The sequence below is a fragment of the Dama dama genome, chromosome X (assembly GCF_033118175.1).
Source record: "Dama dama isolate Ldn47 chromosome X, ASM3311817v1, whole genome shotgun sequence".
NCBI classification, from domain to species: domain Eukaryota; kingdom Metazoa; phylum Chordata; class Mammalia; order Artiodactyla; family Cervidae; genus Dama; species Dama dama.
Window position 1 is genome coordinate 85,375,971 of NC_083714.1, and position 24,712 is coordinate 85,400,682.

At 36.5% G+C, this 24,712-nt stretch overlaps 1 protein-coding gene across 13 annotated transcripts in view; it reads left to right on the top strand.

The window, feature by feature from the left end:
• The window catches only part of ATRX (ATRX chromatin remodeler), a 277,372-nt gene that overhangs the window by 221,490 nt on the left and 31,170 nt on the right, over positions 1 to 24,712 (top strand). For all 13 annotated transcript variants that reach the window (XM_061136821.1, XM_061136832.1, XM_061136829.1 and 10 more), the window contains 3 exons: positions 4,545 to 4,653; positions 14,821 to 14,998; positions 16,372 to 16,566. In XM_061136821.1, the coding sequence (XP_060992804.1) occupies positions 4,545 to 4,653; positions 14,821 to 14,998; positions 16,372 to 16,566 (482 nt within the window). The remainder of the gene's footprint in view (positions 1 to 4,544; positions 4,654 to 14,820; positions 14,999 to 16,371; positions 16,567 to 24,712) is intronic.

Consider the following 24,712-nt stretch of genomic DNA (forward strand, 5'->3'; position numbering starts at 1 on the left):
GCCAAAAAAAAAGAAACACATCCTATTTGTGGGAATCATTAATACAGTTAGATCATTTATTCCAGAAATCCTTAATATTTGAATCTTGTTTACAGTCCTTAGAACATAAACAAAATTTGACTTGATGAGACATACTTTGTTCCCTTGTTTGTTTTAGTCTAAATTCTCAAAGGAATGGATGTGTTAATTTTTCTAATGGAAATACAGTTGGTTTATAACTCTATTAATTTCAGATTGGGTCTCTGATTTGGCAAGATCCCCTGGAGTAGGAAACGGCAGCCCACTCCAGTATTCTTGCCTGGAGAATTCCATGGACAGAGGAGCCTGGTAGGCGACAGCCCATGAGTTCACAAAGAGTCAGACACAACTGAGTGACTAACACTTACACTTTTATACAGCATAGTGATTCAGTAGTTTTGCAGATTATCCGCCACTAAAAGTTTTATAAAATAATGACTATTGTTCCCTGTGCTATACAATATATGCTTTTTAAAAAAATCTATTTTATACATAGTAGTTGGTATCTTTTATTCCCTTACCTCTCTCTTACCCCTCTCCTCTGCTTCTCCCCCTTGGTAACCACTAGTTTGTTTTCTGTATCTCTGAGTCAGTTTCTGTTTTGTTATATACCTTTGTATGGGTAATTTTTTGTATTTTACATGTAAGTGATACAGCATCTGTCTTTTCTCTATCTGAATTATTTCACTAAGTAGAATATTTCCTAGGTTCATCCATATTGCTGAAAATAGAAGAATCTAAAGTTATGACCAACCTAGATAGCATATTAAAAAGCAGAGACATTACTTTGCCAGCAAAGGTCCGTCTGGTCAAGGCTATGGTTTTTCCAGTGGTCATGTATGGATGTGAGAGTTGGACTGTGAAGAAGCTGAGCGCCGAAAAATTGATGCTTTTGGACTGTGGTGTTGGAGAAGACTCTTGAGAGTCCCTTGAACTGCAAGGAGATCCAACCAGTCCATCCTAAAGGAGATCAGTCCTGGGTGTTCATTGGAAGGACTGATGCTGAAGCTGAAACTCCAATACTTTGGCTACCTCATGCGAAGAGTTGACTCACTGGAAAAGACCCTGATGCTGGGAGGGATTGGGGGCAGGAGGAGAAGGGGATGACAGAGGATGAGATGGCTGGATGGCATCACTGACTCGATGGACATGAGTTTGAGTAAACTCCGGGAGTTTGTGATGGACAGGGAGGCCTGGCCTGCTGCGATTCATGGGGTCGCAGAGTCGGACACAACTGAGTGACTGAACTGAACTGAATATTCATGTGTCTGTGTTTGTGTGTATGTGTGTGTGTATACCACAAATTCTTTAATCATTTGTCTGTTGATGGACTTTTGAGTTGCTCCCATATCTTGACTACTTCTGTGTACATTGGGATGCATGTATGTGTTTGAATTAGTGTTTTCAGACTTTCTGGATATATACCCAGGAGTGGAATTGCTGGATGTTGCTGCTGCTGCAGCTAAGTCGCTTCAGTCCTGTCCGACTCTGTGCGATCACAGAGATGGCAGCCGGCCAGGCTCCCCCATCCCTGGGATTCTTCAGGCAGGAACACTAGAGTGGGTTGCCATTTCCTTCTCCAATGCATGAAAGTGAAAAGTGAAGTCGCTCAGTTTTGTCCAACTCTTAGTGACCCCATGGACTGCAGCCTACCAGGCTCCTCCATCCATGGGATTTTCCAGGCAAGAGTACTGGAATGGGTTGCCATTGCCTTCTCCATGCTGGATGTTATGGTAGTTCTATTTTTAGTTTTTTGGAGAAACTTCCATACTGTTTTCCATAGTGGCTGAACCAATTTACATTCCCACCAACAGGGTTATAAAGGGTTTCCTTTTCTCCACATCTTCGCCAACATTTGTTATTTATAAATTTTTTGATGATAGGCATTCTGGCAGGTAGGAAAGGATATTATGGTTTCATTTGCATTTCTTTAATAATTAGTCAATTATTAAATTAAAAGATGCTTGCATCTTGGAAGAAAAACTATGACAAACTTAGACAGCATATTAAAAAGCAGAGACATTACTTTGCCTACAAAGGTCCGTCTAGTCAAAGCTATATGGTTTTCCCAGTGGTTATGTATGGATGAGAGAGTTGGATCATAAAGAAAGCTGAGTGCTGAAGAACTGATGCTTTTGAACTGTGGTGTTGGAGAAGCCTCTTGAGAGTCCTTTGGACTACAAGGAGATCAAACCAGTCAATCCTAAAGGAAATCAGTCCTGAATATTCATTGGAAGGACTGATGCTGAAGCTGAAGCTCCAATGCTTTGGCCACCTGATATAAGGAACTGACTCATTGGAAAAGACCCTGATGCTGGGAAAGATCGAAGGCAGCAGGAGAAGGGGACGACAGAGGATGAGATGGTTGGATGGCATCACTGACTTGATGGACATGAGTTTGAGCAAGCTCCAGGAGTTGGTTATGGACAGGGGAGCCTGGTAGTCCTGGGGTCCCAAAGCATCAGACATTACTGAGCAACTGAACTGAATAATAGTGATGTCAAACATATTTTAATGTCCCCGTCAGCTCGTACAGTTTCACTTATCTCCCATGATAGTAAGGTCATGCTTAAAATCTTGCATGCTAGGCATGAACCAAGAACTTCCAGGCATCCAAGCTAGGTTTAGAAAAGGCAGAGGAACCAGACATCAAATTGCCAGCATTTGCTGGATCATAGAGAAAGCAAGGGAATTCCAGAAAAACATCTACCTCTCTTTTATCAACTACAGTAAAGCTTTTGACTGTGGGTCATTATAAACTGTGGAAAACTCTTAAAGAGATGGGAATACCAGACTATCTTACCTGTCTCCTGAGAAGCCTGTATGCAGGTCAAGAAGCAACATTTAGAACCCTCTATGGAACAACTGATTGGTTCAGGATTGAGAAAGGAGTGTGACAGGGCTGTCTGTTTGTCACCATGTTTACTTAACCTATATGCTGAGCACATCATGAAGAATGCCGGGCTGGATGAAACAAGCTGGAATCAAGATAGGCAGGAGAAACATCAACAACCTCAGATATACAGATGATACCACTCTAATAGTAGAAAACAAAGAGAAACTAAAGAACCTCTTGATGAGGGTGAAGGAGGAGAGTAAAAAACCTGGTTTAAAACTAAATATTAAAAAAGCTAAGATGATGGCATCCAGCCCCATTATCTTGTGGCAAATAGAAGGGAACAAGGTGGAGGCAATGACAGATTTCCTCTTCTTGGGCTCTAAAATCAGTGCGGATGGTGACTGCAGCCATGAAATCAGAAGATGATTGCTTCTTGGCAGGAAAGCTGTGACAAACCTAGACAGTATGTTGAAAAGCAGAGACATTACTCTGCTGACAAAGGCCCATATTAGCAAGGCTATGGTCTTCCCAGAGGTCACACACGGTTGTGAAACATGGACTGTGAAGAAGGCAGAGGGCCAAAGAATTGATGCCTTCAAACTGTGGTGCTAGAGAAGACTCTTGAGAGTCCATTGGCCAGCAAGGAGATCAAACCAGTCAATCTTAAACGAAATCAACCCTGAATACTGCTTGGAGTGATTGATGCGGATGCTGAAGCTCCAGTATTTTGGTCATCTGATGCAAACAGCTGATTCATTGAAAAAGTCCTTGATGCTGGGAAAAATTTAGAGCAGAAGGAGAAGAGGGCATCAGAGGATGAGATGGCTGGATGACATCACCATTTCCAAGGACGTGACCTTGGGGAAACTTCCAGAGATGGTGAGGGACAGGGAGGCCTCGAATGCTGCAGTCCCTGGGGTCATAATGAGTTGGACATGACTGGTTGACTGAACTACAACAATGCCCATCTGTATATCCTCTTTGGAAAAAATATCTGTTCAGGTCTCCCCGTTTTTTGATAGTACTGTTTGTTGATATTTAGCTGTATGAACTGTTTGTATATTTTGGATATTAACTCCTTGTTGGTCATATCGTTTGTGGATATTTTCTCCCATTCCATGGATTTCCTTTTCATTTTGTTAGTGGTTTCCTTTGCAGTGCAAGAGCTTTTAAGTTTAATTAGGTCCCATTGATTTATTTTTGCTTTTATTTATTTCACCTTAGTAGATCATAGAATGTTTTTTGGCATATAAATAAGTATTCAGTAATTATTTGTTCAGTGAATGAATAAATGCATTCTATGTCTTTGGTTTTTATCTGTTTAGTATCAACTTGTTAATAACAAAGGGGGAAACCTGGTCATTTTTAGACTTAATTAAAAAGAATTTTCATGCAGCTTAATTATATTCTTTTGAAAGTTTTATAGGATTCTAATCAGGGATGAAATTTACATGTAAGTGAAATAGCTTTGAGAGTACCTTTGCTGTTCAATATGTGTTAGAAGGAAATCTATGGTGAATTGTACTAGTAATACAATGAGTTATCTCTTGAATAAAAATTTGTCTTGCTCTGCACATAGAGTATATATAAACAGCTCTTAAATGGCAAGCAAAAAATAAAAATCTTTTACTACTATGATAATACATATATACACATATCTTTTTGGGTTTTTTTGTTGAATTTTCAGGTGAAGGGAAGTGGCTCAGAAACATTGACTATTACCGTTTAGATGGCTCTACAACTGCTCAGTCAAGGAAAAAATGGGCTGAAGAATTTAATGATGAAACTAATGTGAGGTAAGAAGCATTTTCTGAATGTATAATTTTTAAAAAATCATTCTAAATGTGCAGATAATAAAATTTACTCTTTTATTGTCTACTACTGTAATTTTTGACAAATATAAGATAAAGTCCAGATATAAAATGGTTTCATCATCCTTTAGGAAATTCACTCATGGGATCATGAAGTTTGTAGCTTCTTGAATCTTACTTTTTTCACATAGCAAAATGCATTTGAGATTCATCCTCATTACTGCATGTCAATAGTTAGTTCCTTTTCATTGTTGAGTTGTATTTCATTATAGTATTTTGTTGTGTGGGTATAAGGTTTGTTACCATAGTTTTCATTGTTTGAATGTGTTCATTGTATGGATGAGTGGTTTGTTTAACCACTTCTGTTTGAGAGACCTTGGAGTTGCTTCCAGGTTTTGAAATTAAAATTGAAGCTGTTTTAAAGATTCATGTGTAAGTTTTGTGTGACCGTAGATATTTGTCCAAGTGAAATGAAAATCTAGGAGTGCAGTTGCTGGGCTACATGGTAAATTTATGTTTAACTTTGTAGGAAACTGCCAAACAGTTTTCCGAAGTAATTGTATAGTTTTGCATTCCCACCAGCAGTGTATGAGAGTTCTAGTTGTTCTACGTCCTTGGTATGTGTGTAATGGAACCTTACATGGTTTTAATTTGCATTTCCCTAATGATAGTTGATGAGAAGCATTTTTTCATGTGTTTATCATCTTTGGAGACACAGCTGTTAAAGTTAAGAAGGTATTCTTGATCTCTTTATTATAGGAACTTGAATAATATACTTCAAACCACTGTAGGTAGAGGTTGTGTTATATATGTGTTACTGATGTTGCTTTTAACTGTTAGCAATTAATATACTTGAACTGAATTTGTAAGATAAAAATTTATGTGTGTATGTACATATAAATATTTGCACACACACATGTGTGTGTATGAAAACATTGCCTTTAAGAAAGTAATGAAGAGATGGGGTTAGCTTTTTCTTAACTTATTGTTTTGTATTGGAGTATAGCCAATTAATGGGGCTTCCCTAGTGGCTCATGTGGTAAAGAATCTGCCTGCAATGTGGGAGATCCAGGTTCAATCCCTGCTTTGGGAATATCTCCTGGAAAAGGGAATGGCAACCCACTCCAGTATTCTTGCCTAGAGAATTCCATGCACAGAGAAGCTTGGTGAGCTACAGCTCATGAGGTCTCAAAGAGTTGGACACGACTGAGCAACTAACACACTCACACATAGTCAATTAACAGTGTTTCAAGTGGACAGCAAAGGGCCCGATGAGATTAGTTGAATGAAAGGATGGCTGAGATATGCTTTAATAAATGCTCTAAAGTTTGAGAGGTAGTATATTGTGTGTAAAACATGTTTTAATTTTAGCAGAGTCCTAAACTATGTGTGTGCGTGCTAAGTTGCTTCAGTCGTGTCTGACTCTTTCTGACCCTGTGGACTGTAGTTTGCCAGGCTCCTCTGTCCATGGGATTCTCCATGCAAGAATACTGGAGTGGGTTGCCATGCCCTCCTCCAGGGTATCTTTCCGACCCAGAGATTGAACTTGCCACTCCTGCACTGCAGGCAGATTCATTGCAGGTAGCACACTGAGCTACCAGGGAAGCCCATCCTGAACTACACTAGGGTTATAACTAGGGAAATTCCAGTTAGACCATCAGTTCAGTTCAGGTCAGTCGCTCAGTTGTGTCCGACTCTTTGTGACCCCATGAATCGCAGCACGCCAGGCCTCCCTGTCCATCACAAACTCCCGGAGTTTTTCTCAAAACTCATGTCCATCGAGTCAGTGATGCCATCCAGCCATCTCATCCTCTGTCGCCCCCTTCTCCTTTTGCCTTCAGTCTTTCCCAGCACCAGGGTCTTTTCCAACGAGTTGGCTGTTCTCTACTGTTGAGCTCATCTCTTGAGTTTTTTTTGTTGTTGTTGTTGTTACTGTATTTTTCAGTTCTGAGATTTCCATTTTGTTCTTCTGAGTTGTGGTATAATTCCTAATTCTCCACCTGACTTCTTCTGATACTAATCCAGTAGCAGGGGAGTGGGTTTTTCTTACAACCACTTGGTGGGAATGGATATCCTAGTTCCCTACAAGGTCTTCACTGACACTGCTGGATTGATGAGAGGACTTTGTTAACTCAAACTTATCTGACACTATTTTGGCTATGCCTTGTTGCAATTAGGTGAGGATAGAAGCTTGGGCTTTCCACTCAGCCTTTAGTGACAAGGGTGAAGGTACACCACATTTTGTCTATACTGTTTGACTGGAGTCGAATGATTGTTGTTGTAAAGTTTTCTCTCTTGCTGGTCTGTCCCTTTTTTGGTCCTTTTGCTAGAGAGCAGGCTTTTTGTGGAGATTTTGATAGCACCCACTGGTGTTTCCAGATCGCTAAGTTCTTTAGCACTCAGTCTGGGATATACAAGGCAAAAAGAAAGCCTATGAATGTCGCTGCTATGTTATGTGTTAGGTCTCAAGCCCCTGTGCTTCCGTCTCACTTTTAAGAAACTTCTTGTTTGTTTTATATATAGTATCCAGGCGTTTTAGCTGTATTTATGGTGGGAAGTAGGACTTCCCAGGTGGTACAGTGGTGAAGAATCTGCCTGCCAATGCAGGAGACGCAAGAGACACAGGTTTGTTCCCTGCGTTGGGAAGATCTCCTGGAGTAGGAAATGGCAACCCACTGTAGTATTCTTGCCTGAGGAATCGCATGAACAGAGGAGCCTGGCAGGCTACATTCCATAGGGATTGCAAAGTTAGACATGACTGACTGAGTGTGCACTCGTGTGTGCACACACAAACACACACACACACACACGGTGAGGAATAGGGAACAGCACGTCTATTTTATCTTTCCAGAATTAGAAGTCCAAAGATTACACTTTTTCAAGAATTTTATCTTTTAGTGAACATATAGATTGCTTATGTTGTGTGTATGTCTAGAAGTGGGATTGCTAGGTAATAGGTATGTGCATGTTCAGCTTTAGCTTATACTGCCAAACATTTTTCCCAAATGGTTGTACCAGTTTACACTCCAGCTAGTAGAGTATGTATTTCATTTTGTTATCTGTCCTAATCATTGCTTGATGTCAGTTTTCATTAACCCATTGTCATAGATATATAGTGGTAAGACTTCATAGTCTTTTAAAAAGTATTTATTTATTTGGCTGCACCAGATCTTAGTTGTGGCATACAGTATCTTTCTTGTGTTATGCAGGATCTTTCATTGCATGGCATAAACTCAGTAGTTCCAGTTTGTGGGCTTAGTTGCCCTGCAGCATGTGGGATCTTAGTTCCTGGACAAGGGATCGAACTTGCGTACCCTGCATTGCAAGGTGAATTTTAACTGCTGGACCACTAGGGAAGTCCCAAAGGTTCATAATCTTGATCTGTATTTTCCTGATAACTAATTCCAAGTAGTTTGTAGATTTAAATATTGAAACTAAAGCATAAAGATTTTAAATGGCAATAGCACAGAGTATTTTCCTGATTTTGTAGTAAGAATTTTTTTGTAAATAGGACACACAAAGTACTGACCATAAAAGGAAAAATTGATAAATTGAGCATGATTAAAATTAAGAACTTATATTCATCAAAGGCATTTCATGCTAAAATGAAAAGGCAAACCATAAGCTAGGAGAAGCTATTTTCAATAAAAAGGATTCAAAAAGGACTCTTATCCAGAATATGTAAAGAATTCTTAAAAATCAGAATACTAAACCAGACAACCTCATTGTTAGATAAGCAAAAAGCCTGGAAAAGACTTTACAAAAGATAATATCCAAATGACCAATACACATAGAAAAATGTGATCATTTTTATTAATCATCAGAGAATACAAGTTAAACACATGTTTGTCAAAGATGCAAAAAAATGTTTCAATGAAGGGAAGATAAGCTTTTCAATAAATGGTGTTGAAACAATGGGGCATTCATAAGCTGAAAACAAACCTTGAACTAAGCCTAACCCCCATTCAAAAATCAAGTCAAAATGGATCCTAAATCTAAGTATAAAAATTATATGTAAGAAAACATAGAAGTCTGCAGGAACTAAGATTAAGCAAAGATGTCTTAGCTGTGACACCAAAAGCATATAAGCCATTAAATAAAAAATCAATGATTGAACAACCAAAATTAAAACCTTTGTCTATGAGAGACTATGTGAAGAAGAGGAAAAGACAAGCCACCAACTTAGAGAAAATATTTGAAACTGCATATCTAACAAAAAACTCATATGTAGAATATATGAAGAATTATCTAAATGTAACGGTAAGAGAAGTTGTTTTTTTCAGTTAGAAAGTTAGTCAAGGACTTAAACTTACGCTTCACTAAAGAGGATCTATATCTGGCAAAAGAAAAGAAAAGAAACACAAGAAAAGATATTCAACGTGACTAGCTAATGGGGAAATGCAAATTAAAACCACAAGATTCCATTTCATATCTATCAAAGTAACTAAAAATAAAAAAATAGTAGTACTGCCAAATGCTGGTGAGGTTGCAGAGAAACTGGATTTCTCCTGCAGTGCTGGTGAGAAAATGAGATGGCACAGCCACTCTTCCTGAAAAATAGGTATTTTTTTTTTAAACTAAACCATCAAACATTTACTTAAGCATAAAATCCTGCAGTCACAGTTTTGGAAATTTATGCCAGAGAAGTGAAAACTTTCTATGTGAAAATTTTCACATAGAAACCTATACACCTCTTTATTTGTGATAACCAAAATCTGGAAACAACCCAAGTGTCCTTTAACATGTGACTGGATAAACAAATTGTGATATGTCCATATAATGGAATACCGCTTAGCAGTGAAAAGAAATGAACTGTTGGTAATGATCCAGACAACAACTTGGATGGATCTTGAGGGTATTATGCTGAGTGAAAAATGCCAATCTCAAAAAGTTACATATTATATGATTCCATTCATATGGTATTCTTGATGTGAGAAAATTATAGTGATAAAGAGCCCGTTAGTGGTTGCCAGGGATTAGGGTTAAGGGGATAGTGTAAGTACTAAGGGATAACATATGGGAGGTTTTTTGTGGTGATGGAACGGTTCTGATTCCTGCTTGTGGTAATGGTTATATGATTCTGCATATGTGATAAAACTTCATGGAGCTATACACCAAGCAATAAAAATACGTATAAAAACTGGTGAAATCCAAATAAAGTCTGTGATTGAGTTCATAGTATTGTACCAGTACCCATGGCAGTTTTCTGTTTTTGACAACATATTGTAGCTATGTAAGTTGTTGCCATTTGGAAAAGCTGGATGAACCAGTACACAGGAACTCTTTGCACCACCTTTGCAAATTCTTGTGAACTGTAACTATTTTTTAAAGGTTATACTTTATTAAAAGACAATACCATGAGTTATCTAAGATCTGAAACATTTGAATTCTCATTCTCTGATGGCGGGAATGTAAATTGGAATGACCACTTTGGAGAACTATTCAGTTTTAATAGTGCCATGTATATACCATGTGATCCAGCAGTTCTTAGGTATATACCTAAAAGTAATGCTTGCAGGTTTTTAACCAAAAACATACAAAAATGGTTTATAGTAACACCATCCAAATATGGTTCATATTTTAATTGTGTCTTAGTGTGTACCTTAATACTAAGAAAATCTAAAAATATCCTGGTTAAGTTTAATTTAGTATGGGCTTACATATTCCAGACTGAATAATATTAAAGGTTAAAGAGTTGTAAAATAATTCTTGATACTGGTTCAGTCACTTGAATCTGTTTCTTTATTTTTCTTTTGAGGACAAAATTACACGTTTGCTTCCCACTTGTATGCCTTTAAAAACCAAAATATGTCACTGACTACATCTTTATCATGTAAATAAGTACCTCTATTATTGCAAACTAGACTGTATTACAATTGTTTATATGTCTTTTTTTTTTTTTTTTGTAGTTAGTGGTCTCCTTTAGTGCAGTTACCAGATTTTTTTTTCATCTTTTGTATTCCCAGAGTAGTTCAGTACTGGAAATTGATAGCAGTTTGATAAACATGCTTATTAAACCCATTCAACTCTTCATTAGTGGATAGAGTACCAAAGAGTTTTGAAGTTCTCTCCTCGGTTTTCTCGTCTTATGTATGTGTGTTTTTAACCCGCATAGTCCATACTGTTTTATATGCTTGATCCTTTAGCTGGTGTGGAATAGATCTAAATAACTGAAGTAATTTTGGAGCAGCATTTGCCCATAAACTTTTAAGTATATCCACTAATTAAAGAAAGCACAGTTCATTCTCTGTAATGAGTATGTTTTATAGATAAGTATAAAGAAGAAAATAATGATCATCATCCTAGTGACCAGAGGTAACCACTGTTTTAGTGTTGTATGTATGTATGTATATGTTTTGTTTTCTAATGCAGTTGCAATTATACTTAATGAAGTTCCATATCCTGCTTTTTCCCCCCACATAATGTAATATTGTAGTTTTTTTTCTTTCTTTCTTTCTTTCTTTCTTTCTTTCGGGCCACACCACATGGCATGCAGGAATTTTAGTTCCCCAGCCAGGGATCCAACCCATGCCCCCTCAGTGGAAGCATGGAGTCTTAACCACTGGACAAGTCCCTATATTGTAGATTTTTATGGTAATGTACCTTGTTGAATAGCCAGAGTGTAAGTTAGTCTTCTGTGTCATACACGTTTTTTCCCCCAAACTTATGCCCTTGTAAATAACACCGTGATGAACATATATTCTTGCATTTCTGGTAATTTCTATCATTTATATTCCTAGACATGTGATAGCTCCAAGATGATATAAAACATGACTAGTACTGCAATTCATCTTGTACCAGATTTTTTTTTAATTATCAGTTTGTTCTTATTAGTTAAATTTTGAGCTTCTTTGCATTCTGGTTTATAATACTATACCTATAATAGGTATGGAATTTTAGTTACTAATTTTCTGTCATGAAATTGTAGAAAGCAAGGCTTGGTGTATAATGGCATTTTGTGGAGATTGTTGAGAGCCATTTTATTCCAGAGTTTTTCTCAGCTGTCAACAGTAAACAAATTGTATAGTCATCTAGTGAAATATTATGCAGCTACCAGGGCTGATGTTTACTAAGAAATTTTAGAAAATGCTCATAATAGAAACTGTATATACAGATACTATATTATCTTGGCTGAATAAGACAAAAAGGTATACACTTGGAAAAAGAAACCTATAGGAAGTGTACTATGCTTTGAATGGAGGTTGTTTCTATGGAGTAGAATGGAATACTTTTTTTTCTTTAAACTTGTTTATATATTTTTAAAATGTTATCTCTGATCTTTTAAAATTAGATTTCTGTTTATATCAAATTAATATATTTACATATATAAAAATTAGTCTGTTGACCAACCTCTTCCAACTCATAACCTCCACACTCTGCAGATAACAGTTCCAACTCTTAGCAGTTCTTCTGGTTAACATCAATAAAGCCGTAAAATCTTATTTCATGTACTCTTTTATTCTATTTACATATGTCATTTCTACAATTTAAGGTGGCAGTTTACTCATATGCATATACATACTTTTCCACATTCATTTTCTCAATACCCTTTTCCTTGGTATTTGCCTAAGTCAGTTTGGAGTGTTTGCTTAGTTGTGACTATGTAAATAAATATTCACAGTTAAGCCATTTAAAATACTATGATTACTTTTCCTTTTTTCCTGCACCTGTTCATTTTTGTTGAAGTAATGGTTTGTTTTTACCATTTGCTTAGTTTTCTTTGACTATTGCTAATTCATTCCCAAATTCTCTATAGAAATATAAATTCTTGTGTTCCAGTGTAGCAGGTAATCTATCAGTTTTGTTTACTTTTTTCTTGAATACATTCTTCCTTGAGCCCTCTGTCTTCTTGATCCTGTTTTTGTTACCTTGTTGTTGTTCAGTCAGTAAGTCATGTCTGACTACTTACGACCCCATGGACAGCAGCACGCCAGGCTTCCCTGTCCTTCACTATTTCCCAGAGTTTGTGCAAACTCATGTCAGTGATGCCATCCAACCAACTCATCCTCTTGCCCCCTTTTCCTCCTGCCCTTAGTCTTTTCCAGCATCAGGGTCTCTTCCTGTCATGTGGCCAAAGTATTTGAGCTTCAGCTTTGGCATCAGTCCTTCTAATGAATATTCAGGGTTGATTTCCTTTAGAATTGACTGGTTTGATCTCCTTTTTGTCAAGGGGACTCTCAAGTGTCTTCTCCAGTACCACAATTCAAAAGCATCAATTCTTTGGCACTCAGCCTTCTTTATGGTCCAGCTCTCACATCTGTACCCTTCCCTGGTGGCTCAGATGGTAAAGAGTCTGCCTGCGATAGAGGAGGCCTGGGTTCAATCTCCAGGTCAGGAAGATCCCATTGAGAAGGGCATGGCAACCCACTCGAGTATCCTTGCCTGGAGAATCCCATGGACAGAGGAGCCTGGTAGGCTACAGTCCATGGGGTCGCAAAGAGTCAGACATGATTGAGCAATTAACACAACGGCAACTCAGATCCATACGTGACTACTGAAAAAACATAGCTTTGATTATACAGAAGTTTGTCAGCAAAGTGATGTCTCTGGTTTTTAATGCGCTGTCTAGGTTTGTCATAGCTTTTCTTCCAAGGAGCAAGCGTCTTTTAATTTCATGGCTGCAGTGACTGTCTTCTGTGATTTTTGAGCCCAAGAAAATAAAATCTGTCACTGTTTCCACCTTTTCCCCATCTTTATTTGCCCTGAAGTGATAGGACCAGATGCCATGTTCTGTGTTTTAAATGTTAAGTTTCAAGCCAGCTTCTTCACTCTCTTTCACCCTCATCAAGAGGCTCTTTAATTCCTCTCTGCTTTCTGCCATTAGAGTGGTATTATCTGCATACCTGAGGTTATTGGTATTTCTCCTGGCAATCTTGATTCCAGCTTGTAATTAATCTAGCCCAGCATTTCATGTGATGTACTCTGCATATAAGTTAAATGATCAAGGTGACGCTACACGGTCTTGACATGCTCCTTTCCCAGTTTTGAACCAATTCATTGTTCCATGTACAGTTCTAACTGTTGCTTCTTCACCTGAATACAGGTTTCTCAGGAGGCAGGTAAGGTGGTCTAGTATTCCCATCTCTTTAGAATTTTCCACAGTTTGTTGTGATCCACACAATCAAAGGCTTTAGCGCAGTCAGTGAACCAGAAGTAGATGTTTTTCTGGAATGCTCTTGCTTTTTCTGTGATCCAGCCATTGTTGGCAATTTGATCTCTGGCTCCTCTGCCTTTTCTAAATCCATCTTGAACATCTGGAAGTTCTTGGTTCAGGTACTGCTTAAGCCTAGCTTGAAGGATTTTGAGCATTACCTTGCTACCATGTGAAATGAGCACACTTGTATAGTAGTTTGAACATTCTTTGGCATTGCCTTTCTTTGGGATTGGAATGAAAACTGATCTTTTTCAGTCCTGTGGCCATTGCTGAGTTTTCCAAATTTGCTGACATATTGAGCACAGCACCTGTTACCTTATACCTTGCATCTATCTAACTTCTGTTTACGTTTGTTACATCATATTGCAATTGCAGGGCTTCCCTGGTGACTCAGTGGTAAAGAATCTGCCTGCCAATGCAGGAGATGTGAGTTCGATCCCTGGTCTGGGAAGATCTCCTGGGGAAAGAAATGGCAACCCACTCCAGTTTTCTAGCCTAGAAAATTCCATCAACAGAGGAGCCTGGTGGGCCGAAGTCCATGGGGTTGCATAGAGTCAGATAGGACAGCTACTTAACAACAATTGTAATTCTATATCAGCCACCCCTCCTACACTGAGCTCCTTGAGCAGTGTCCTTCATCTTGATATACTTAATGCTCATAACACTACTGAACACATTTTTTGAGTTGTACATAAATTTTCTACATTTACTGAGAAATCTATAAATAAATATCTTGAATACATTGTAAACATGTGATTTCCATATTTATCTTTATTCCTACATCAGACTATCTCATTTTATAGCACTACAATTCTTTTGGGGCACATAAATCATAACGCCAACTCCTTAGACTTGTCCTTTTCTTCAGTAAGCAAATAATGAATTCTCTGAACTCATGATTGTTCAAAAAACTGCCTTAGGATTAAAAAGTCATATTGTAAATAAAATATCTATGAATCACTCATCTCTAAACATTTATTCTGTGTTTTCATTTTCAGAGGGCGATTATTTATCATTTCCACCAAAGCAGGATCTCTTGGAATTAATCTGGTAGCTGCTAATCGAGTGATCATATTTGATGCCTCTTGGAATCCATCTTATGACATCCAGAGTATATTCAGAGTTTATCGCTTTGGACAAACTAAACCTGTGTATGTATATAGGTTCTTAGCTCAGGTAGGCTTATAATTTATATTCTTTTTCATATTGAAAGATTGGGTGAAACTGACAATATTTTTGAAATTCAGAATATACATGCATTGTAGAGAGGCAAACAAATTTGAAAATATCATTCTTGTTCTTAAAGCAATATAAGTTAATTTTGACCTCTCATGATTTTCTGTTTTATAGTTTGTCCATGTCTCTAATTTCTCAGATTGAGATGAATTTGCATAGGTATACAGATTTAGCAATTTCATGCTAGTTTAAGAAAGTTAAACTTTTATAATTTATTTACTTACTATGCATAGAAAAGCCAGTAACTAAATCTAATTTGCTTATAGATGTGAAGGTCAAATGATCATTGTTTTCAGTGGCACCAGATGCTCTCTTAGTTTGAGGAGTGTGGTTATAATTAGATATATTAATATATATAAATTTATATATATATAAATTTATATATATATAAAATTATAATTTGTATTAATTATAAAATGAATAATGTATTAGAATAACAAAGAATAATTACAAAGAATATGTAATATTTCTAGTCAAGAATATTAATTTCCTTTAAATGTAAACTCAGGTATTAAGAAACAGAAACTGAAATTTAAGGCAAATAAATGAAATCAAAGAAGTGGATGTGGTTCAATGTTATACAGGTTTATAGAATCAAGTTGCCCTTTTAACTGTTACATCTTCTTTGGGAGCAGATGCTACCTTCTCTACCATCCTTCAAATCTGGGCTTCTCAACCAGAGACTAGGTTTTATTGGTAGATCTTTGGTCATACATAAGAGTACATGATATAGGTGGTAAACTACACTGTAAACTCTTTCCTGTTATTTAAATTGAGACCTCCTTTCCATTCTACTTCAGAGTGTTATATAGAATATATAATAGGTATGACATTGTAGTTAATTTTTTGTCCTGAAGTTGTAGAAAGTAAGACTTTACATAAAGTCAGTTTATAGTGATTGTTGAGAGCATGTTATATTCCACTGAAAAAGAATTAAACTGCCGTGTTGGATTCTTATATCAATAACCCCCTAAAATTTGATTTCAAGTACTCTTTTATTCTGTTTACCTTGGTATCTGACTGCTCTCGTTCTTTCACCAAGTACAGAAATATATAAAGCAATACATGAATGCATACTGGTCAGAAATTTTAGGATGATTACCAGTAATATAGTTTTATTTCTCATCAATATAAACTACTCTGAACAAGAAAAAAAATATCTCATGAATTAAGCAACATTGCTCATAAAATTTGCTTCATGGCAGTATATTGCTATCAAGTTTTGCTATTTCATATTAACCAATAACTATATTTCTTCTTGATTAAGTTTCATGTTTACAAAATTTGTGTATTGTTCATTCTTTTTTACGAAGGGAACCATGGAAGATAAGATTTATGATCGGCAAGTAACTAAGCAGTCACTGTCTTTTCGAGTTGTTGATCAACAGCAAGTTGAACGTCATTTTACCATGAATGAGCTGACTGAACTTTATACTTTTGAGCCAGACTTGTTAGATGACCCTAATTCAGAAAAGAAGAAGAAAAGGGATACTCCCATGCTGCCAAAGGTAAACATCTTAGAATATTAGCTTAAAAAAAAAGCTTAATATAGATCAAGGAAATTTTATTACTACTATGAAAGTTATTCATCTGACTAAGGCTATATTTCAGAATTCTTCAAAGAGAATAAAATTGTATTTAAATGAGAGATCAGTTCTCCACATAGTACCACAAAAGATAGTATAGTCTGAAATACATATTTTATGCCAAATAAAAAATTCAGCCCTGCAGAAAAGGATTTCTGAGTAGAAACCTTAAAGACATAGTATGGTTCTCTTTTAATAATCTCCAGTAGAGGGCATACATAATTTTAATAATTATATATGTGATTTGTCTCTTCCTTAGCATTTTTTGTTGTCATATAGCAATTAAGAATCAGCAAATAAGTGTCTCTTACTTGATATTTTTCACTGTCATAACACAAGACTTTCATACTTGGAAAAGAGACCTCTCTTGTTTTATAGATGGAGAACTTAGTGTCAGAGGCATTCAATGACTTGCCAAGCTCTCAGCTAATAAGTGACAAAGCCAGGAATAGTATCTACATCTTTCTTCTGGTCCATTGTTCTAATAAGAGCCTATTATACATAAGAGAAAACCATATGTGTATATATATATATTTAAACCTATTCTGATTATTTAAAACATCATTTTAGGGGGGATTATAAGGGGAGGTTCTTTTCCTATTGTCTTGGTTTCGAATTTAAGCACATAAAGTTCCATGTAGCTGTTAAGAGAATTGGGAAAGCAGCTAACAGGTTAGTGTAACTTTACCAAAGTCACTTCAATCATTTGTTAAAAAAAAAAAATATTCAATAGTATCTGAGTTCTTCATATGACTGGACCAGTTTCATTTAAAAAGGTAATAGGAATAAATATTTTTTGAATGTTAATATAAATCAGTGATTTCTTCAGTTAATTCTCAGTGTACATATGTCAGTTAAAGTAACATGAATATTAAGCATTTGGGAATATTTTAATGACCTTTGTCTATATTAGCAAATATTTTGTTTTTGTCTTTTTTTTTTTTTTTTGAATGGCCGAGTTGTGCAGCATGTGGGACCTTAGTTCCCCAACCAGAGATCCAACACATGCCCCCTGCAGTGGGAGCATGGAGTCTTAACCACTGGACTGCCAGGGTAGTACCAGTATTTTGTTTTTCTAATCAGTGAGCTGTTTTTCCACTTAAAGTTCACTCATGGAGCATTTAGGAAAGCGTTTTTGTGATAGTCTCTATCAAATCTTTGATAATAGCTTAGGGCCTCATGGGCTTCCATGGTGACTCAGGTGGTAACAAGTCTGCCTGCAATGTAGGAAACCCAGGTTCAGTCCCTGGGTCAGGAAGGTCCCCTGGAGAAGGGAATGGCAACCCACTTGAGTATTCTTGCCTGGAGAATTCCATGGACAGAGGAACCTGGCGGGCTACAGTCCATGGGGTTGCAAAGAATTGGACACTACTGAGCGACTTTGACTTGACTTCACTTTGCTTAGGGCCGCATGAAGGTTAAATCTGTCATTTTTATAATACTTTAAAGAATCATTTCAATTTCCATGTTATTGAATATTAAATTGATAGCAGTTTGGCTTCCTTTCTTAATTATATAACAGAATGTGAGTAGGGATCTTGAATAGTCTTTGGAAAATTTTCTGTGTACAAACAGGTTTGTATATCTTTAAAAACACACAAACTCAAATGGACTCATACCATACACACTCTTTTGAACTTGCTCTTTTCACCTAGATGTTTCTTGTAGATCTTTCCATATTGGTACATATACCTCTACTTTAAAAAAAATTGCATAGTGTATACTTGCCTTGTTTTATTTAACTCATACCCCTTTTCTATCAGGTACTTAATTTTGTGTGACAAAGAATATTCTTTTAAGGACTTGCACATATTTATGTTTATAATTTTAAAGATAGTGAAGTTCCCCTTTTCAGTTGACTTCACGTTTAATTAGCATTTTTCCTAAAATTACACTTAACTTAAACTTCAATCTTTTTGAGAAATAGCCCATGATTAGCAATATTTCTCATAGGAAGCCACCATTCCAATTTGTAAAGGGATAGTTGCTTTGAAGTTATTTGTTATGTGGTAAATTTCTTTTTTTTTTTTTTATTTATTTTTTCAGTGGGTTTTGTCATACATTGACATGAATCAGCAATAGATTTACACATATTCCCCATCCCGATCCCCCCTCCCACCTCCCTCTCCACCCGATTCCTCTGGGTCTTCCCAGTGCACCAGGCCGGAGCACTTGTCTCATGCATCCCACCTGGGCTGGTGATCTGTTTCACCATAGATAATATACATGCTGTTCTTTCTCAACATCCCACCCTCACCTTCTCCCACAGAGTTCAAAAGTCTTTTCTGTACTTCTGTGTCTCTTTTTCTGTTTTGCATAAAGGGTTGTCGTTACCATCTTTCTAAATTCCATATATATGTGTTAGTATGCTGTAATGTTCTTTATCTTTCTGGCTTACTTCACTCTGTATAAGGGGCTCCAATTTCATCCATCTCATTAGAACTGATTCAAATGAATTCTTTTTAACGGCTGAGTAATATTCCATGGTGTATATGTACCACAGCTTCCTTATCCATTCATCTGCTGATGGGCATCTAGGTTGCTTCCATGTCCTGGCTATTGTAAACAGTGCTGCGATGAACACTGGGGTGCACGTGTCTCTTTCAGATCTGGTTTCCTCAGTGTGTATGCCCAGAAGTGGGATTGCTGGGTCATATGGCAGTTCTATTTCCAGTTTTTTAAGAAATCTCCACACTGTTCTCCATAGCGGCTGTACTAGTTTGCATTCCCACCAACAGTGTAAGAGATAGAAATATAGATCAATGGAACAGAATAGAAAGCCCAGAGATAAATCCACGAACCTATGGACACCTTATCTTTGACAAAGGAAGCAAGGATATACAATGGAAAAAAGACAACCTCTTTAACAAGTGGTGCTGGGAAAGCTGGTCAACCACTTGTAAAAGAATGAAACTAGAACACTTTCTAACACCATACACAAAAATAAACTCAAAATGGATTAAAGATCTAAATGTAAGACCAGAAACTATAAAACTCCTAGAGGAGAACATAGGCAAAACACTCTCCGACATAAACCACAGCAAGATCCTCTATGACCCACCTCCCAGAATATTGGAAATAAAAGCAAAACTAAACAAATGGGACCTAATGAAACTTAAAAGCTTTTGCACAACAAAGGAAACTATAAGTAAGGTGAAAAGACAGCCCTCAGAATGGGAGAAAATAATAGCAAACGAAGCAACAAAGGATTAATCTCAAAAATATACAAGCAACTCTTGAAGCTCAATTCCAGAAAAATAAATGACCCAATCAAAAAATGGGCCAAAGAACTAAACAGGCTTTTCTCCAAAGAAGACATACAGATGGCTAACAAACACATGAAAAGATGCTCCACATCACTCATTATCAGAGAAATGCAAGTCAAAACCACAATGAGGTACCATTACACGCCAGTCAGGATGGCTGCTATCCAAAAGTCTACAAGCAATAAATGCTGGAGAGGGTGTGGAGAAAAAGTTATGTGGTAAATTTCTGATTGTAGGAAATCTGTTTAATTTGATAAACATTTGCTGATAATTTGATGACTTTGAAGTACATGGGGAAGGGTGTATTTAAAAGAACAAGACAGGAAAGAAATGCTATTTAATTGTTAGAAGATGTCTGGAAAGAAACCATCTGTTTTATAACTTGGTACTCTGAGTTGTGAAAGGTGTCATGTTTTTTCATCCAGATTTTACTTACTGTGTTTTGTTTTTAGTGCTATGACCCTTTGCCCAAGAAAAAAAAGTAATGCTACTTTAATGCAAAGTGTTTCAAGTCTCCCACGGCTCTTCCCAAGAGGAAAATAATAGTTAACTTACTGGGTTTCGTACTCTACTAAATAATTTTGTTCAGATTATTTTTCTTAGTCTAGCAGCAACTAAAAAGCTGATAGTGCTGTTTTCATTTTTCTAGATGAGGAAATTAAGGCTTGGAGAGAATTATGTAACTTATCCAAGTTTACACACCTAATTAGTACTGAAGCTGGTCTTCAAGTCTGCCCAACTTGAAAACATATCCTTTAATCATTACACTTTATTGCCCCCAAATCAAGATTAAAAAGTTAATTCTAAGTACAAGAAACAAGGAAGAGGACCTGGGATTCCCAGAATTGAATGATATTTAGAATGCTTTATTTTGTTTTAAATAAAGCTGGATTTTAAAATATAGAGTGCTTAAAAAAAAATAAAAAAAAAATAAAATATAGAGTGCTTTCTCAGTCAGTACCATTATGTCATGCAACTATTGTTAACATTGTATAATCAGTTTAACTCATGGCTTGTGAAATTGTAAATTACTCAAATTTACATATATGTAAAGCCTTCAAGTTTACAAAGGCTTTTCTCATGCATATTCATTATCTTGGGAAACTGAAGCTTAGAGAGTCTGTGATTACCTCAGGGTACATGGCCAATAAGTGTCAGAGCTAGAACTTGAACACAGTAGCTTTCAAATTATATTCCAAGGAGCTCCAGAAGATTTACAGAGGTGTTCCAGGGCTACCCTGTGGCTAAGCGAGTAGGGGAAGGCCAGACAGGCAGCACTCCAAGACCTATGCCTCATTTCAGAGTCCCTCCCCTTTTATCGCTTTTATGTATTGGGCTGCAACATAAGATTTTATTTAAAGAGAGGATGTTTTTTAGTTTAAAAAAAGCTTTGGAAAAGTTTTTTTTTAAAACTGTACCATATTATGGTGGCTTGCTATCACAGTAACTAAGACTTGTCAGGAATCTGAAAGGAAATATAATAAGATGTATATGTGATTTACCTGAAGGAAATGATAGTCTACTTGGGGAGAAAAAGTAACATTCTTAAAAGCAAAAGTGCTGATGTGACTGGTACTGAATGTATTTGGTTTAAAAATGAAGGGGAAAGCATTTGGGTAAAGTTTAATGGAAAAAAAATTAGACTGATTGGCCTATAAATGATGGTTAATATTTAATTGCATTAGGTAAGAATAAGGTATGTAATAAGAATATAGGATGAAACAGTTGGGTTGAAAGTAAAGGTAAGAATTTAAGTGCCAGACTCAAGATATGATGAAGAAATTGACCAGATGAGTTGAAATTGGATAGATAAAGGTAGGGCCAGCTTATGGAGAAACATTAACGGAGGCAGTTGGATTTAAAATATCATTCACTATAAGTTCATGGATGGGGCTTTGATATGATGAATGTGGGCTTCTGGAAAGTCAGTGTGGCATTAAAATGCAGGATGAGGATGTATAATAGGGTGATGATTGTGGAGTTAGACATTTCAGGTAAATAAGTGATGGAACTCAGTTACTGATGATCGACTGTAGCTTTTGGTAGACTGTGAAAAAGCTTTAACCTAAATAATGAAGCTTAGTCATTAATTAGTTAACATCTTTGCAAGTATCTGCAACATGCCAATTATTATGCTGGTTAGTAGGGATATATTGATAAATAAGACTAGGTTCCTTCTCCCAAGGAGCCTACAGTCTAATAAGCATTTTTCTGTCTGTTTAGTCACTGAGTCAATGTCTCTTTTGCAGCCCCATGGACTATAGCTCGCCAGGTTCTTCTGTCCATGGGATTTCCCAGGCAAGAATTCTGGAGTTGGTTGCCATTTCTTTCTCTAGGAAATCTTCCCAACCCAGAGATAGAACCCTCATCTCCTGCATTGCAATCTCATTCTTTAACCACTGAGCCCCCAGGAAGCCCCTAATAAGCATATCTTCACAATAAAGAAAATATTTATTTATTATATATATTGTGTGTGTGTGTGTATATATATATATATATTGGGGCTTCCCTGGTGACTTAGACGGTAAAGCATCTGCCCGCAATGTGGGAGACCTGGGTTCGATCCCTGGGTGGGAAAGATCCCCTGGAGAAGGAAATGGCAACCCACTCCAGTACTCTGGCCTGGAAAATCCCATGGACAGAGGAGTCCATGGGGTCGCAGAGAGTCGGACACAACTGAGCGACTTCACTTTCACAATAAAACTTATGGATCCTGTAATAGAAATCTGTATAGGCACCCTGTACAGGATGGAATATTCAGTTCTTTCTTGGAAAAGTTGGGGATGGGGAGTTGACATTAGGAGGACTTCAACTGATATTGAAAATAGACGTGGTAGCTGTTTGCATTGCTGTGAGGGCAAAAGATGAAGGCCCTTCAAGAGGATGAGCAGGAAAAAACAAACACATGCATAAAACAGCATTGCAAGTTTCAGGAACATCAGGTAGTTAAAAATAAATGAAGTATAAAGATAGAGTAGTATAAAGTAAGGGTGGTCATGGGAAGAGGTGAGAGAAAAGACTGGAAAGGAGGATGGGAATCAGATCATAGAAGTTAAGAGAGTTTGGACATTGTGTTACAGGCTATGGGATCTATTTAATGATTCTTAACAAAAGACCAACATCAAATTTTCATTTAAGAAAAATCATTTTGGGTGTCAGTGTGCAGAATGGATTGGAGAAAAGAAAATGAATGTTAATGTGTAAAATAGATAGCTAATGGGAAGTTGTGGTATAGCACACGGAGACCAGCCTGGTGCTCTGTGACAACCTAGAGCGGCGGGATGGGGTGGGAAGCGGGAGGGAGGTTCAAGAGGGAGGGGACATGTGTATACCTATGGCTGATTCATGTTGAGGCATGGCAGAAAACGACATAACATTGTAAAGCAGTTATCCTCCAATTAAAAACAAATAAGTTTTAGAAAAAGAAAAAAAAATGGTTGTTAAGATACTTGTTACCGTGCAATGATCCAGATGAGAGAGGTAATGCAGGCCTGAAGTAAGGTGGTAGCAGTGGGGGTAGAGAAGTACCAGGCATGATGTGGGTACTTAATAAATGTTAACTTTGTTCCATGGGCTTGTATTTTGAATTTCATTTAACTGTGTGCAGTACTGTTTGGTTTTCATTTCCTTTAACAGGATTTTGAAAATTAGTCCTCTCTGAACTGGGTACAAGTAGGTGTTTTTTATATTTGCAGTAGTGTTTGAACCTGCTTTTATTAAAGACATTTCAAAGTTGGTTCCTATTATAGTACAATTGCAAACACCTATCTTTACATATATGTACTTTTTTTAGGATGAAAGACTGCTAAAAATGATACATTTTCATTTCCCCTTCAAATTGCTATTATCTAACGAATGATTAAATTGCATGCCTTTTTGAGTTACCTTTTTTTTGTCCTTTAATAGCTCTGTGAGTGGTCACTTTCAACTTACTTGATATGGGATTATTACATCTCTTTCCGTCTCATCACTTCCTCTTAAAGTCAATAATAACACATTTTCTGTATTTCTGTTCTTGTTTACTTTTACTTCTTCACTTTCTAATTAGATTTACTATTTCATTTTATTAACCACCAGATTTTTTCTTGTCTTTTTATCTCTGCAGTTCTTTAAAGGCAATAACTGTATTTTCTCCTTTCATCTATAGTGAATAAAACAGTATTAATACTTCTATATGGTCCTTTTTGAAACTCTAGTCACCTTTATAGTGATATATAACTGTATTTTTATAATTCCATATTGTTCCATATATCATTGAAAATCAGTGTTAGAATTTGCCTTAACTTTTGCAAGCAGTAAAAATGAAATGAAGCAGGTGTGTAAAAGGAGGAAAATTAGAGCTTTAATTCATGTCTTCAGTTCTATATTCAATCAGCTATCTTAGTCAGCTCTATTCATCACCTCATCCCATGGATTATATTCTGTTAAATACCCTGATTGATTTATTGCTGTTGTTGGTGCTGCTGCTTTTTCCTTTTTGAAATACAATGGTCTTGTAGTTCTGTGGAACCATTTTTAAAATATATTGATTTTAGAGTCTACTGTGTCATGTCTACCAATGCATTTCTTAAGTTGTTCAGAGTAATAGTGTTCCTCAGACATTTTGCAACTTCGTAATGATCCAAACTTATAAATCCTTTAACACAAATTTCTAGTGATAAAGATTTGTTCATATTCTTTTTTAAATTTATTTTTTAATTGGAGGAAAATTGTTTTACAATGCTGTGTTGATTGATTCTTAACTGTTTGTTTTTTGAATATCAAAGTAATATCTGACCTCTGTAATTTTTTTTTTTTTTTGG